Genomic DNA, 17,211 nt, shown 5'->3' with positions numbered 1-17,211 from the left:
GGCCTCGGGAAGCTGGCCGCCAGACGCTCGCGAGGTTTCCTTCAGTCCGGCGGGAAGAAGCGAGACTCAAGGAGGCGGGGTGGGCGGGGCGCATAACGCAGTTTCCGCGCACGCGCAGTGAGGCCTGTCTGACCGACCTTCAGCGGGGCCGGCGCCACCATGTTCTCTCGGGCGGGCGTCGCTGGCCTCTCGGCCTGGACCGTGCAGCCACAATGGTAATGGCAGGTGGCAGCGGGGACGAAAGGAATGGGAGGGCTCGGGTAGGGGAAGCGAGTGGGGAGGCGAGTGGGACGGAACCGGGGTCTCAGGGCTGGCCAGGTCCCGGTCCCGCGGAGGCCCGGGCAGCCCGGCTGCAAGAGGCGCTCGGAACAGAGAAGGGCGCGCGAGGGCAGCGGAGATGGCGAAGTCGCGCGACGGGCCGGGGCGGGGTGAGGGCCGAGAGGAGTGGTCGTCAGGGACCTCGGTAGTGGACCTTGGACCCAGTCAATTGTAGAGCGGCCTTGGATCTTCTTAGCGACTAGTAAGACGCTTCGGAAGCCTCTGCTGCTCGCCAGGCGACCGGCCTCGGGGAGGCCTTTGGAGGGCGGGGGCTGGGAAGGGCCCCAGGGAAGGTCCAGCGGAAGGTTAAGGTGTGCTTTTGTCCTTGACGCCGTTTGAAACCCTGCGGTGCAGAGGGCAGTGACTCCCAGCCCGTGTTGAGCACCGATTCTGCAGCAGGCGCCGTGCTGGGCCCTGGTGAATGAAATAAGTGCCCTCGTGGGCTGCAAAAGGGACCTTAAAAATATTCAGGCGAGGAAGGGAAAGATACTTTAACTATCTCGAAACCGTTGTGCTGAAACAGTAGCCCTGCAAGGTTATGACATCATCATAAGGTCCCAAGGAGGAGGAGATAGACGGACTTAGCGTCGCCTGTTCATTGCTATGCAAGTTTTAAGGATTTTAATAAACATTGGTTTCTCCTCCATCCCCAGAAAAAGACATGTTAGAAGGCCTGGCAATAGGCAGATAAAATGTTGATTTGTGGTGGTTCTCTGTAATAGGATGAAATGTTTTGAAGCTAGGCAGTCTGAAAGGATTGCAGATAGGGTGCTAAGGGGATTGTTAGCTGTCGACTGTGTTTTAGCAATTACTTGGTTTTACAGTATAGGAGAATTCTAAGAAGCCACAGCACTAGATGTATGTATCCTAATTTATGAGAAGGGACTCTAATGCGTTAATTAAAATAGGTATGTTTTCATTAAGCAAATAACTGATAAAAGATTTTCAGGGTCATGAAGTAATTAAATTTGATGTGAAAAACCTACACACAGATGTTAGTGGGTTTGCCGTGGAAGTCAAATTTTCTTTCCCCTAATGTTGAAGAGTATTCATGGGGATTAAGGAGTCAGCTTAGTTGGAGTCTCACTCATAGGTTGCCCCATTTCTTCATCACTTGGGACACATTTGTTGGGTGCTTGCCCAGCACCGAGTTGACACTGGGCAAAGTGCTAAGATGTGAAAAACAGACAGACGTGGTCCTGATGAAGTTTGTAAGACAGTGTGTCTGACATGCAGCAGTGGTCTGCAAATGTCAACTCTCCTTCCTTCCTTCCCATCTTGCTGTGCATGAATGTAACCTGTAAATATTTTTAGAATTTTAAGTCAGCCAAATTGATCTTTTAAAAATGGACAGTTTCTGAAATGAGTACAAAATATTTTACCTTTAACTGTACAAAATCACTTTTTAAAAACCTGTAAGATCATTTGAGGATCCTTTAGTAAAGGATCATTTGAGTGTGCTCTCTGTCTGAGATGGAGAAGGAAATGGCAACCCATTCCAGTACTCTTGCCTGGAAAATCCCATGGATGGAGGAGCGTGGTAGATCCGTGGGGTCGCAAACAGTCAGTTGTGATTGAGCGACTTCACTTTCACTTTCTGTCTGAGATACCTACTGTGGGGGGCAGGGAGCTTAAACTGGAACTCCAGTCAGCAAATACATGTGGAAGTCCTGACCTTCATCAAATTGATAGGTTGTGAATATTCATCAGACATCAGTGTTCCACCTTGGAGAGCAGACTCTGTCCTCTTCCTTTTTTTGGATGGACATATTCCATCACTCTGGGTGCCTGGTGTCTGTTTGCTCCTGCCATTTCCTAGTCACTGTAATCGCCTTTTGAATTCAGCAAGTATAGCCATCTTAATGTTTCGTACTCCACAGAATTAATCTGAAAAGGAAGGACACCTTTGCCTTCATAGAACCAGGAAGAGGCATGTCCTTGGTTCTGTTTTGGTTAATGTGCAGTTTGTCATTGTTCCAGAGACGTTAGCATACTAATATTAACTGAATGGTAAGTTAAAATTATTTTAATTGTTAGGGTGTCAGTAAAATAACAACTACATTTTTGAAAATTAAACCTTTTTTTAAAAGCTCATTTAAGAAAATGGAAATAAGAAATTTGGTTGAGGAGGGAGTTTCTGATTTTTCTGTGTCAGAGGGAAGATATGTTTCTATTTCTCAATGTTCCGCCTTCTCTAAGATGGAGGAACTATTTTATATTAGGAAACCAGTGGCCATAAGTGGAGATGTAGATGTTGAAAAGGAAGGGAGAAGGTGTTTCAGGGGAGAGAAGGCAGGCCTTCATCTGAAACTGATAGCAGATACTTCCTTTTAAATGTAAAAAGCATGAGGCAGCAGTGTGTAGTATGCCAGATGGCGTGGTGCCAAGCTGCCCGGGTTGGGATCTTGACTCCCCTCAGGTCTGAGTCCTGACTGCCTTGCTGTGTGGCCTTGTGCAGGCGCCTCAGTGTCTACCATTCCCTCATCTGTTAGATGGGGCTCATGTAGTGCCCCATTGGTTGGATTGGTGTGAGGATTAAATGAGTATTTGTAAAGAAGTGAGGGTAGGGGGAGAACTGCTTGTGAGGACCCAGATGTATCCGCTGAAAAATGAAAATGAATTTGTACATGCATGTTTTATCTATATAAACTAATGTGAGAAGGTAGAAGCCTAATGATGATGGATCATGGATGCTAGTAAAGTTCTGGAAGTCTTTTGGTGGAGGTTGGACTTTCACCCTGGCGTTCAGTATTCAAATTGCAGATACTTCATAATTTTCTTTTCCTGAGGAATTGGTGGATGCCGCTTCTTCCTTAATTTTTATGTTAGTCAGCATTATACGCTCCTTAAAATTCTTCCAAGCTGTCTGCAGTGAATCTCGCAGACCCCATCCTGGACTGGCTCCTTCGGTTTTTCTCACACTGCCATGTGATCATAGGAGATCATGGCAGTCCACTGTCTGTGCAATTTGCCCTCCATGGTACTGGATAAGTGTCCGGTTTCTTGGATAATCTCCCGACAATTTCTCAGGACATGAGACAATTTTCTGGGACACACAGCTGATTCAGAACTTCCTTTATCTTCTCATTTGCAAAAACTATAGTCAGTAGAGCAAGCTCTTCCTAAAGAGAGTTCAGATCAGCTCTTTTTATTTTGTTTTTCTTTTTTTTTTTTTTGGCATCAACCATCATGTCTGTTGATAGTTACAAATCTGTCTCTAATCTCAAAATACCTCATATTTTCCACAGACCCGGAGCACATTTCCAACTGGTCCCATAGTATTTTGTACAATATTGCATTCAAAACTCATTATCACAAGTGAGAATCCCCCCTGCCTAGCTTTTCTGTCTTGGTTAAATGACAACACTGTCCACTCAGGTATTAAGTTAGAAACCTTTGGGTCCACTTGCTCTCAGATCTAGGCTCCCATTGCTTTGCCAGCCTCTCGGTCCAGGTTCTTGCCTTCTCTTGTTTGGAAACTGCAAGCAGCTGCCCCTGTGGTCTCTGTGTCATCAAGATTCAGTATCATTCTGTGCTTTTCCTTGCCATCTGAGGAACTTTACTGAACAATTAAAGTTTCATCATTTCCCCACTACCTATAAAATAATATTTAAACTTACCAATGCAAGCCGTGTCTCCAGCCTCAAAACTGCATACAGTTCCCTGGAATGCCCCAAGGCCCTCCTTTATGCACAGTGTATAGACCCTCAGTCCCTTGGTGCTTTCCAGGCCAACAGGTGCTTGATGGATTGAAGAGTTGAAAGATGGTGTATGTTCGATAACATGTTGTCTTCACCAGTAAGGGGAAGAGCCTCTCATATTTATCTTTAACTGTTACTCTTTTTGACTTTTATGTGTTAGCGCTTTAAAGACTAGAAAAATATTTAATGTAAAATTTATGTAAATCTTGTTTGCATGAATCTTGTTTATGAGATAATAGTATGCTTCTTGTGGTCAGAGACCAAGTCCTGGAGCAGAGTATCTGCTCCATAAAAGCTCACTGGATTGAGTTGGAACAGTTAAGAATTGGTTTTTAAATTCTGCTTTGACACATGTGGTCATGTTAGAATGTATGATTGACCCTAAAGTGTTATGTTATTTATTGGTGAAATGAGGAAGTCAGGAACTTGCTTGGGAACTGAGCAGTCGTTTTTAGAAGTGGCTGACCTTGAGTTTTAAGAATAACTGGATAGCCTGACAAGGGGAAGGACTTGTCTGTCGTGGAAACAATATAGGCTAAGACATGGAGTGGGAAATAGAGCCTGTGTGAATGCCATGTGGCCTCAGTGGAAGCTTTATGTTAGGGCAACTAGAATGAGACCTTTGAAACAGGGCTTGATATCTGTATTGGGGGGTTATGCTGCTGCTAAGTCGCTTCAGTCGTATATCCATATATATTCAGACTCTTATATTTGATAGATTGTTTCTTTATGGGCCACTCTTTAAGTCCATATATTAACTTTGGAAGTTTCTGGAGCTTTTTCCCAAAAAACTAAAAAAAAATTTTGCCATCTTTATTTTCAGGATCCAAGTTCGAAATATGGCAACTTTGAAAGATAGTAAGTACTTTTATCTCAATATGTGAATTAAGAAAAACTAAATTTTGCCAAATAATACTTTTGAAAGTGTGCTGCTTTAGCCCATTTACGTACTTGGTTAAAACGGACAATGAATCTATGTCATGTGTCTGTGGCGTTGAAAAAACCGGTGTGAGGGAACACATGGTTGTTGTGCTTCTGTTGTCTGTAGAATGATGATAATTAGAAAAAACTACTCTGTGTGTTGTGTAAAATGTTATGGGACTTGTTTTTTGGTTGAAAGCCATTTTCAATACCATTTAATGCTTTCAATGCATAATTTACTGTTACATTGCTGTTTTTGCTTGCTGTCCAGATAACGCAAGGTCTGACTTACTGGTACTCTACTATTAACTCTAATATTAAGGCTAGTTTGCCAGATGGTCTAACTGCTAGTTATTCTACCTTGCAGTTTAGGAAAATATTTCCATAAATTCACAAATGAAATCATAATTCCTTTATCTTAACACAGCCCTTCTGTTTTTCAGTTACCAGGCGACTAAAATCAATCAAAAACATCCAGAAAATTACCAAGTCTATGAAAATGGTAGCAGCAGCGAAATACGCCCGAGCTGAGAGGGAGCTGAAACCGGCCCGAGTGTATGGAGTGGGGTCCTTGGGTAAGAGGGGTGTGCAGTCAGATTACAAAGACTTTTTAAGCTAGAGATCATGGCCCTGAGCTCCTACAAGCACTCATGATCATGGCAGCCCTGTGCGGGCGGGCACTGTTGGAGCCCCAGCTTTGCAGAGGAGAAAACCCAAGTCCAGTACAGTCATGACTTTACCTGCATGGCTTGGCCTCCAAGCCTGTCTCTATTCATCACTGTATGTGTTCACCTCCCTTTTAAAGTACTCTGAAAGATTGTTCCTAGATTATTAAATATGCCATCAAAAGAACGTGGGGTTTAGTGCCTCAGACTCAGATGCTTGATTTTATCCTGTTACAATATGATGTGATCTTTTAGGCTGCAGGTTGGGGTGGGGGAACCCTGCAGTGGAATTTGACTGAACAGTCATGGGTATGACTGAGTATATGGACAGAGTGTTGAAAGATCAGCTGTAAAGGAGGAAAAAAGATATATCTGTATTATCTGTGTTAATCTGTTAGATAGAAATTACTTTCTGCAGGAGTTTTCTTGTGTTCATATTTCTTGAGCATGCATTCATACTGCTAACGAAAGTTTTGTATGAGAAAATGATAGCGTTCCATGCTTCAGTTGAAATGACTCCTTGCTTTGAAAATGCCATATTGGGACCTCCCTGGCAGTTCAGTGGTTAAGACTTCACCTTCTGTGCAAGGGGTGCATGTTCAGTCCCTGGTCAGAGAGCTTAGATCCCAATGCCTCATGGCCAAGAAACCAAAACATCGGACAGAAACAATATTGTAACAAAATCAATAACGACTTTTTTAAGAATAAAAATACTGTGTTTAGTTTCACTTAGCAGTATAGCAGAGACTTGTTCCGTTAGGTTTTAGCCATTTTTAACAACACCAGCTGTTTGCTCTTATGAGTCCTGTTCTCTGCCGGGCTTAATGAAGAAATTGACTTGAATATCTGATTAGAATATTTGTGGTATAATATTAAAAATTCAAGTCAAGGCTGCCAGTCAACTTCTGAGTCCTTCAAACTGAAAAAATACTAACTGCTGGATATTAAATGGCTAATCTTTAAAATATTTAAGAACTTTAAATAGGAATTTTATTTTTTATGCTGTACAATATAAAAGATAAAAAGAGACTTAAAAGGAATATTCTCTTCACTTCCCTGAACTTTAGAGTTGAGTATGTACCTTTCTCTGCCTTTTATGGAGGGTTCTCAGGTATTGAAATTTGAGAGTCCTACTCTAACTGAAGAAGGGTAATAGGAATTTCTTTGAAGTGGGGGCATGTGGCAGCCATGAGGATGCAGTTTGCAACTAGAGAGATAGCTGCTGAAACCATCCTGTGTTTGCACCCGATACATGCTTCCCATGAGCTCTTCCTAACAGGTGGGGTGCTCAGGCTGCATGTTCTGTGGAGACCTGGGGCTCCCTGGCAGCCTTGCTGACCTTGCCCTCAACTGCTCTGCAGGCCAGGAAGCTGCCTCCTCACCTTTCTTCCCACTGGTCAGACAGGCATCGCGGTGTGATGGCTCTTCTGATCTCCTTCCCATGTCTTCTCTCAGGCATTTTCCCAGTAAAATTCATGTGTATTGAACCCTATTTGAATCCCTCTTGGCTTCTGCTTCTTCGAAGATCAGGCCAACAAAGTGAGGCTGTTAAAAGTAACACCCAAAATAAAATGGCATCCATTATTTTAATGTCAATAATTTTCATAAAAGCTCGCTGTGCCGATTATATGAACAGTTCAGTAAATATTTACTCTTTGCTTTCTTGGTTGTACTCTGAAGATTTTAATTATTTAAAAATTTGGTAAGTCTAGATAAGTTGTCGCTTCTCTAAGTCTGGCCTCTTTACAAGCTGTTTGTTGTACTAGTGAATTCTTTTAGTCAGTACTTAAGATAACTTGGTGTTTAGAGACCTCTTAACAGAGATTTAGACCTTTATGGTTTTCAGCCTCTTTGTAAATAAGTGCAAAGATACTTGATAAGTAAAGGCATCATTTTGTGAATTAGGGGTTATTGCTGTATTTAGTGTAATTAACACCTTTTTTTTTTTTTTTAAGCTCTGTATGAAAAGGCTGATATTAAGACTCCTGAAGACAAGAAGAAGCACCTCATCATCGGTGTGTCCTCAGACCGAGGGCTCTGTGGTGCTATTCACTCCTCGGTTGCTAAACAGATGAAAAGCGAGGCAGCCAACCTTGCAGCAGCCGGGAAAGAGGTTAAGATTATTGGAGTTGGTGATAAAATCAGGAGTATACTTCACAGGTAATATAAATATATATTGTTTATGTAGAAGGCTACAGGCGTGAGTAAAGGGCAGTTTCTTTGATAGTTTATTTACGCAAGGTGTCTTTTTGGTTGCCATTTTATACACATGGAGAAGCTTTGTTTTGTTTCAAGTTTTGTTCCAGGATATCTTAGAATGTGTAGATTTTCCCTTGTTTTTTACTTGTCATTTGCTTCTCCTTCTTCCAAACCATAAATGGAATATAGTAGGAGTGTCAGAAGCTCAGGGCTTTTTTTTTTTTTAATGAGGACTCTGAGGAGTTGTCGTGGCCTGGAAATGCCAGAAGTGAATAACAGTTAATTAGAATTGTCAGGAGAGGGCTAAAGGCAGAGAGATAAGGCGAGAAAGGCTGATTGTGAGTCCTCAGCTTTGGGCAGGCGCTGAAGGACAGGTGATCATAATAAGGTAGGGGGCACCTTAATTCAGTGAACACTGCTGAAAAAACACTCAAAAATATCTCCACTCAAAAAACACTTGATTCATAGAGTATTTTTGTCTTGTTCCCTGTGCAGAAGTATTTTGCTCAGCTGTTAAATGTGATCTCTTCGTTTTCTCACAGGACTCATTCTGACCAGTTTCTGGTGACATTCAAAGAAGTGGGGAGGAGACCCCCTACCTTTGGGGATGCATCAGTCATTGCCCTTGAGCTGTTAAATTCTGGATATGAATTTGATGAAGGGTCTATCATCTTTAACCGATTCAGGCAAGAAAAATGTTGAAATCCAGGCTTTTTTATGTTCAGATTTTTTTCAGTTGAGTAAATGTCTCCTTAATAGTGTGAAATTATAAGCTTGGAATTTACATTAGTTTTATGCCATTTCTAGGTCTGTCATCTCCTACAAGACAGAAGAAAAGCCCATCTTTTCCCTTGACACCATTTCAAGTGCTGGTAAGTATATTTTGTATGACAAGTATTTTTCCTGTGAAACGAGAGATTTGCAGATTGAGGAAAACAGTATTTGTCAGGGTGGCTTTTTTTCAGCAGTAACAAAAATGTTGAGCTGTTTCTATCACCATCTATTAGCAGCTTCCATGAAACCATAAAACATTCATTGTATAAATAAATATCCATTGGGGGCCAACATTATATATATGAAAGTCATCATTGCTCAGTGAAGCATTCTAGAAATAATACTCAGGAACCAATTTCATTTTCCTCTCCTATATATTATATTTCTTCTATTCTAAGAGGTACACTTTATAATGTCTCTAAAATTGAGGTGCTTCTACCAGTCAGTAGCACATCATTTTTAATTGGCTGGGTTACTTTATTTCTTCATGGTTTATAAAATAGGAGTTACATGATCCTCTGCATCTTAAGTCAATGGAATGCAGCCCTGTCTCACTTTACCCTAATGAAGACTTTGAATGCGCTGCTAAATTTCTGCTGCCTAATTGCTGAAATGCACAGCAGACTCTAGCTCTTCTACTCATATTCTCAGAAAAACTTTCCCTCTCTCATTGTCCTGACACTGTCAGATTTCTCCAATAACCACATGGTTGAGTTGGGATTTTTATATCACCCTATACAAGTCTCATTTCTCTCATTAATTTTTCTATTGAAAAACATGGTCCCAGACTGTCTGCTGGCTTAGTCCAGGGCACTCTCCAGAGGCTTTATACCCGTGAAATGTAGGGCTGTTACTTTCAATGTCAGCCTCTTGGGTTTTATGAAGTTAAGCATTTCAAGTAGAATACCAAGTGCTTTGTTTACACATCATGTTTTACTGAAAATCTGCTATAATCTATAGTGTGAAAATAGATGAAGCTTTTAGAACTGTGTCTTTTAACCAGTCTCACATTGACTTCTCTGTGATTATAAAGGATTTTTGCACCAGGAAGCTTCTTGATTAAATCAGTCTTTGCATTTCAACAGAGAGCATGAGTATCTACGATGACATTGATGCTGATGTGCTGCGGAATTACCAGGAATACAGCCTGGCCAACATCATCTACTACTCCCTGAAGGAGTCCACCACTAGTGAGCAGAGCGCCAGGATGACAGCCATGGACAACGCCAGCAAGAATGCTTGTAAGCGCCCGGCAGGCTGAGTGCATTCCTTTGCTGAGGCTGCGTGGAGGCCCTCGCTCATGTCAAAGGGTGTTAGCAGTTCTGGAAGAGGAGCAGGAGACCTGGGGTCTGGTCCTGGGCTCTGCCACTGGTCCTGTGAGGATAGAAAAATTATATTCTTCTCCTTAAAGGAAGTAACGTCTTACTTGGTAGGAAGTAAGTGTGCCAGTACTTTAATTCTTGGAAGATACAAAAATATATATATCTCCATAACGTTTTTCAAGAGGCCAGTTCTAGTACCTCAAAGGAGACAGAATCTTATTTTTGAATTAAACAACTTAGATCTCATGAATGAGTTAGAGAGCAAGGTATTCTTTTCTGGTTTTAGATATTGTTGTCTAATCTTCTGTTTTGTTTGTAGCCGAAATGATTGACAAATTGACTCTGACATTCAATCGCACCCGCCAAGCTGTCATCACCAAGGAGCTGATAGAAATCATCTCTGGTGCTGCGGCTCTGTAAGTAACTGAGCGTTGGCTTCAGCATTCTCGTCTCACAGTGCCTGCTCATTTATCCTTGGCACGTTTATGTCCCCTCCTCCCCTCCCATTTTTTGGTCTGTTACAGAAAAAAAATGATCCATTGCTTATTAATCTTGTTTCCTTGATCTTAGAATATAAAGATTTGATGAAAATGAGATCTCTGGAGTATTTTTGATTGTTTTCAGCTAAAACATTCAGGCTTAGTTTATCAATTACTTATTGGTTTTCAGTTTGTTTTTTTATAAATCTGTAAATTATTGAATGGTGGTAGGGTCAGGAAGTTTTTAAGTTTTCTGTATCAGTACTGTCCTTTGATAGTTCTTAAAATACTGCTTTTCTCAAGAAAATGTCTAGGTTGTTTAGCTAGATATGTTAATGTTTGTAACCAGGGTTACAGTAATGGGAAATCTATAAAAAATGATTACATTGAACACCCATTACATGCCTCATATAGTGCTAAAGGGTGGGATCCTTTGTCCCAAGGCGTTTACATTCTAATAGGATAAGAAAACCTAGACAATTTGTGCCAAGAGATAAAATGTGTATTAAGTTATCTTTGACTCATTCTCTCACCTCCTGCTAGTTGGTCACCAAGTTCTCTAAATCTTACCTTCTCCTAAATATCCCTTGACTTTTTCCCCTTTATGCCCTCTGAACGCATCTTTGTCATTTCTCTCCCAAATTAGAAAATATACTTTTTAAGTGGCACATGCTTTTTCCTGAAATGTCATTCTTTTTTTCCCCTGCACCCTGAATCCTCCACCTGACTGACTGACTGTCCTTCATAACGGAGCTGGGGGACTCCTTTGCCCCAGTAAACCCTCCTTTGTGGTGTGAGTGGGGCTATTTGCCGCATTTCCCTCCATCACAGCACTTACACCATGTTATTAGGAACTGCCCTTAGGTTTGTCTGTGTCCTGTGGCTTGGGAGGGGCCTTGTCTCGTTCACTTGTAGCTTCATCACCTGGCATGCACTTCCTTAGTAAATATTTGTGGAGTGAATGAATGATGAGCCATGAGTGTATTGAGAACTGGAATTTTAGAAGAGACAGAAATAACACTTTGCTGAATATATGAATACGTGGGTCCAGGTTTAAGACTCGGGGAAAGGTTCATTGCTAAGGTGACATAGAGGTTGGTCCTTTTTGTCTCTGGAGGATGGAAATGGGCAGGATTCTAGAGACACACACAAACTGGTTGAGACCCTTCTGTCAGTGTTGGTTGGCTCCATCAGCTCTGCTGTCCTAAACAGCCTGCCTTCTCTTATTTTGCTTTCAAGCCTGCGTATAAGCCGTCTGTCCTCCTGGTCACTACTGCTCTGTAAGCATCAGCGTCCAGGCAGTGATGAGTGGTCTTGCCACTTAGCAGCTTGACAGACACGGTTAAGATGCTTTCCCTGCAACACAGTTGTTTTCTACGACAGGCGAGCTGGGATGGGGCTAAGCAGGTGTATTATTCCTGTTCTTGCTGTACATCTGCTGCTTCTACGGTGGCGAGTGTGCTGAGGCCTGGGGGAAAGAACTGCACTTTGAAGGTCTGGGGGCTGTGAGACGCAGAGAGCCAGGGGAAAGAGCAGTGGATGTTCAGAATAAATGGAGGCTACCGGCTCTGCGGAGTGGAGGACCCAGCTCTTGATTAGGAATGTGGGGACTTGACTGAAAGTAGCAAATGCAGAGAAATGAGAAGGACATTGGGACACAAAGAATGAGAATTTTAATAACAGTTAAAATAACTGGAAATTGACTATTCAGTTTTCACTTTTTAGAAAGGCAGGCTAAATCCTTTATTAAAGGTTAGCTGTGCAGACCTTAATAATCCTCATGATGGATTATTTATATGAAATGAACTTGCATGCTCTGTAACCTATCAGCTCTTCTGCTTAAAGACTAGTATTTAATACAAACACATTTGGCTATTTGGTAATAAAAGGCATGAGTAAACCATATTTGAGGTGCCAAGTGTTAGTTGCTAGCTTAAATTAAAAAAAAATTATATACTATTTATAGCAAAGTTGTGGTTTAAAGTATGCTTTCATAGTCCTGCCTACTTGCATGAACATGGTTTTATTACTTTAGCCAGATTCAGGTCTGTTTCGTAACAATTAGTGACTCTGTTTTAAGGAACTCTTGGTAAGTATTTATGTGATACAAGGTAGTGAATGAGGAGATGGGCTTTCCTAGTTGGAAATTGTACATGATTAACCCGCATGGATTGCTTCCTGACCTGCTTGTTTTCTGTTTGTGTTTTTCTTCTAATATAATAACCCAGGGAGTAATGAAAATCAAGTTTCATCCTCAGACAAGAGGTAAAGTGGTAATATTTCACACCCTCCCCCCCATCCCATTAGAAAAGAAACCCAGTCAGAGAGAATTGAAACTAATTCAGCAACAGGGAAACTGATTTCTTGGGAAATGAGACTGGCTGGCCATTAGGGCAGCAGTCAGATCGTGGGATCACATGGCTGATGCTAGGGGTCTTTTTTTTTCCTTCTTAAAATATATTAAATAAACTACAAGGATAAAGAATCAGCATTCCTTTGCAGTACTAAAAACAGGCTGATGAAGAACAGTGGTTCTCAGACTTCCTGGTCTCAGAACCCCTTGATTTCTGACTCCACAGAAGACAGATCAGTCCTCTCCATTTCTCTATTCATTCTGTTCTGACATTGCACGTCATGTAGGTTCTGGAAAACTCCACCATGTACTCTTGAGAATAAGAATAAAACAGGCAAGCAGCATTGTTATAGAAATTACTTTTGCCCTCACAGACCCCATGGAAAGGTCCCTAGACCAAAACTTGAGAACCACCAGTGTAGAGTAACAGTTTATTATGTAGAGGCAGTTCAAGTCCCACTTTAGATACATATTATCTCTTGATATGTTTAATTTCAAAAAAAAAAAAATTGTTTGATTTTTATTTGTTGTATACTTTTATTTTTCAGGTAAAGAAGAATTCAGCAAGCTGATTTTGTTTTTAGCTTACTGCTGTCCTTGTCAGAAGAATTTGTTGGTCCATTGTTCAGATTACTAAAGACAGCAAGATATTTGTAAATTATCTTACAATAAATGACTCAACATAAAATCACTGCTTTTATTATTATTATTATAGAACAACCATTTTCAAAATGAGATCTTACAACACTTCAAAATATTAACATAGTTGTATTAAAATTTCTTAGTAAAAAGCTAGTTGAAGAGGCTCTTGGAATTTTTGATTTCCTAACAGACATGGAAAGCCTGGCTTCTGAGGGGTCACAGAGTGGAAGGAAGAGGTGCCAGCCACACCCCCAACCCAGGCCTCCCTGCCTATCACCCTCAGAGGACCACCAGCGCAAGGCAACAGTGCCATGTCTGAGTCATTCACTATTTCTTGTATAGAGAGTGGAGAATTCCAGGGACATACTGACTCTAAATAAATGTTTAAATCTTTTCCAAGGACTGAGAAACATTTCAGTAGGATATTCACTTCACATTCACATTTAGATAGCCATTAACTTTGGGCACCTGAGCTATTCTACAGAACGAGCTGGCCCTGCCAAAATGTTGGGATTTTTTTTCCTCTTTAAGAGGATTTAGGGCTACAGTCCATGGGGTTGCAGAGTCAGACACGACTGAGCGACTAACACTAACTTTTTTAGGGTTTTTTTTAATTGCAAAAGTAATACAGGAATTACAAGAGACTACATAACTATAAAAAATATACATAAAGCCCATCGACAACACTTTATATTACTCTTTTAAAACCATTAAGAAGGTTAGAAGGGGAAGATAAACTGAACAGAATCTCAGTGTCATTTTCTAGCTTCCCTGAAATGATTTGAGCCATTTTGATTTCTGAGTTTTTGTGACACTTGTTTTCCTCTGAAAACTTAGGTCTCTACCTGTGTTGCTCTGAAATGTTGCCATGATTGTTAATAAGCATCTTTGGGCAAGTCTCTGCACATTTGGATGAGTACTTGTGTGTACTTAATTGGAAGTGGGATGATCAGTGACTCAGACTGTGTATTGGGTTGCCAAAAAAGTTCATTTGGGTTTTTCCATAAGCTTTTCCATGTTGAGCAGGGAGCATAAACTTTGGGGCAAATTGGGTTAGAATCCTAGTTCAGCCCTTACCAGCTGTGTGACCTTGGGTGAGTTAATCTTTCAGTTTTACCATCTGTAAAATAATTAAAATAGGACTTACCGTATAGGGTTATGAGGACTACATGAATCAATATTTGCAAAATACTTAGAATCTGACATGGGATGAGTGCTGCGACTTTAAACGTTACCTGATACACTTAAGTGATCATCATGTTTACTGATCTGTGTGTTAGCACTCAAATTCTGAAGATATGATAATTATACTCCTCTATAGGAGCTTACAGGTCTGGTGCAAAGACATAATGAAAAAAAAAAAAGTAAGGCTTTTGGGTATAGTGAAAGTGTTTGTCGCTCAGTCATGTCCAACTCTCTGCGACCCCATGGACTATAGCCCGCCAGGCTCCTCTGTCCATGGAATTCTCCAGGCAAGAATACTGGAGTGGGTTGCCATTCCCTTCTCCAGGGGATCTTCCTGACCCAGGGATCGAACCCAGGTCTCCTTCATTGCAGGCAGATTCTTTACCATCTGAGGCACCAGGTAACAAAATCCCCCAACGAGGAGGACTTGTCTGGTGATCCAGAAGTTAAGACCTACATGGTTCCACTGCAGGGGATCAGGGTTCCATCACTGGTTGGGAACTAAGATCCCATATGTCCCGTGGCAAAAAAAAAAAAAAATATATATATATATATATATATATGTAATTTTTTAAAGTCTTGACAATCAGGCTTTATTAACAATTATCAAAATACTGAGGGAAGACATTTGCAATACAAATAAAATTTGAATATAGTTGTATTTTTTTAAACATCCATAAATCAGACAAAACCCACTTTTAAAAAAATGAGTTGAAAAAGCTCAGTTTACAATAACTTTAGATGAATGTCCAGGGAATTATGGTGAGAATTCTGAAAGATTATATGACAAAACTTTAGAAGAGGAGAATAGTGGTTGTCAGAGATTAGAGATGGGAGCAATAGGAAGGCTGGGATGGGTAACAAAGGGCAGTGAGGAAGATCCTTGTATTAGACAAATAAAAGACTGGGACATCCTATTAAGATAACTGTCCTGGACTTTGCAAAAAAGTAAATGTTATGAAAGACCAAACAAAAAACCAACAAGCAAAAGAAACAACTGGTGGGATTGGCCTTACCAAGAGGAAAACGAATTTCCTGGTGGTCCAGTGGTTAGGACTCCAGGGGCTTTCACTGCCTTGGAACTGGGTTTGATCCCTGGTTGGGACTAACCTGTAAGGCGCTTGGCATGACCGAAAAAAAAAAAAAAAAGTGCAATGAATGAGTCTTGAATAGGTCAGAGATTAAAAAAAAAAAAAAAGGCTATAAAAGACTTGGGAACAATGGTAAAATTTAAGTATACTACTTCACATTGGGTCAGGTTACTGTATCTTGTGTGTGTTTTATGTGATAGTTTGGATGGTGGGGTGATGGAAGTTGAGATACACTTCAAGGATCCTCCCTTCAGCTGGACTGAAGAAAGTATTTTTCCGAGAGTTCTGGCAGCACACAGCCCTCAGCTGTCAAAGCTCATTGGAACTGCCTCAGCTGGAGACCACCTTGCCCACGGTCATGGCCCCACTCCTGGGCAGCCCACACCCATGGCCTGATCACCATGGGAGTAAAGCCATGCCCCCTTGCCTGAGCTCCGGACAGTTTTAAAGCTCTCTGTGGGGTTTGCTGAGGTCTTTCCTGAGGATGGGCTGCAGCTCAGCATCTCCCTCCCCAGCTGGACTCTTTCCCTTCATCCAGGCAGTGATCTCAAGAGCATCCCTACGCTAGTCTCCATCTCAGACCCTGCTTCTGAGATCTGTCTCCGGACACACTTCGGGAGTGGGGGCGGGTCTGACTTGGGACTGTGCTCACAGGAAGGGTTTGAGGGAGCGGATGCTAGGATAGGACTTGGGAGCTGGCTCAGCCCCTCAGCCACCTCAAAGACTGCCTTGGGAGTGGTAGATGGAACACAAAGAGGCCCAGGCACAAGGTGGATCCCGAAAGTGCAGATTGGTACAACCCCCACGCTGGTTCCCTGGCTTCTGGGTAAGAACTATGGCAGTGGGAAGGCAGAGGACAAATTTTTCAGACTGGTTAAACTGATGTAACAGGGCTTCCCTGATAGCTCAGTTGGTAAAGAATCTGCCTGCATTGCAGGAGACTCCAGTTTGATTCCTGGGTTGAGAAGATCTGCTGGAGAAGGGATAGGCTACCCACTCCAGTATTCTTGGGCTTCCCTTGTGGTTCAGCTGGTAAAAGAATCAGGCTGCAATGTGGGAGACCTGGGTTTGATCCCTGGGTTGGGAAGATCCCCTGGAGAAAGGAAAGGCTACCCACTCCAGTATTCTGGCTTGGAGAATTCATGGACTATACAGTCCATGGGGTTGCTAAGAGTCAGACATGACTGAACTTTCACTTCCTTTGGGGGTCAGGGGAGGCAGAAGTCAGTGGTACACTTAAAGACTTAAAGGAGTTGGTGTGTGTGCACACTCAGTCCTAGTAGCTCAGTTGTGTCCAACTCTGCCATTGCTTGGACAGTAGCCTGCCAGGATCCTCTGTCCATGGCATTTCCTAGGCAAGAATACAGAAATGGGTTGCCATTTCCTTCTCCAGGAAGGAAATTCAATCCCAACCCAGGGATTGAATCTGTGTGTCCTTTATTGGCAGGTGGGTTCTTTATCACTGAGTCACCCGGGAAGCCCAGGGGTTGGGGGAGGGGCAAAATAGGGGAAAGGGATTCAGGGGGACAAACTGCCAAGTATGAAATAAAACACAAAGATG

General features: G+C 41.9%; 1 protein-coding gene across 3 annotated transcripts; it reads left to right on the top strand.

Moving 5' to 3' along the window:
• The first annotated feature begins 22 nt into the window (after positions 1-22).
• Positions 23-13,423, top strand: ATP5F1C (ATP synthase F1 subunit gamma). 3 transcript variants are annotated; one of them, XM_040248238.1, is made up of 10 exons: positions 23-215; positions 4,843-4,877; positions 5,384-5,515; positions 7,561-7,765; positions 8,347-8,490; positions 8,612-8,676; positions 9,664-9,819; positions 10,220-10,316; positions 12,608-12,644; positions 13,281-13,423. In XM_040248238.1, exons 1-9 carry the CDS (start codon positions 160-162, stop codon positions 12,612-12,614), a joined length of 897 nt encoding a protein of 298 aa, XP_040104172.1. In that variant the 5' UTR covers positions 23-159; the 3' UTR covers positions 12,615-12,644; positions 13,281-13,423. The 3 variants fall into 3 exon arrangements, with proteins under 3 accessions (XP_040104172.1, XP_040104173.1, XP_040104175.1); XM_040248239.1 differs by lacking the exon at positions 12,608-12,644 and having other exon boundaries at positions 30-215; XM_040248241.1 differs by lacking the exons at positions 12,608-12,644; positions 13,281-13,423 and having other exon boundaries at positions 30-215; positions 10,220-10,322.
• Positions 13,424-17,211: the final 3,788 nt, after the last annotated feature.

Source organism: Oryx dammah, unplaced genomic scaffold, assembly GCF_014754425.2.
Source record: "Oryx dammah isolate SB20612 unplaced genomic scaffold, SCBI_Odam_1.1 HiC_scaffold_10, whole genome shotgun sequence".
Classification (NCBI taxonomy): domain Eukaryota; kingdom Metazoa; phylum Chordata; class Mammalia; order Artiodactyla; family Bovidae; genus Oryx; species Oryx dammah.
Note: the sequence above shows the minus strand (reverse complement) of the source record. Positions and strands in the feature narration are given on the sequence as shown.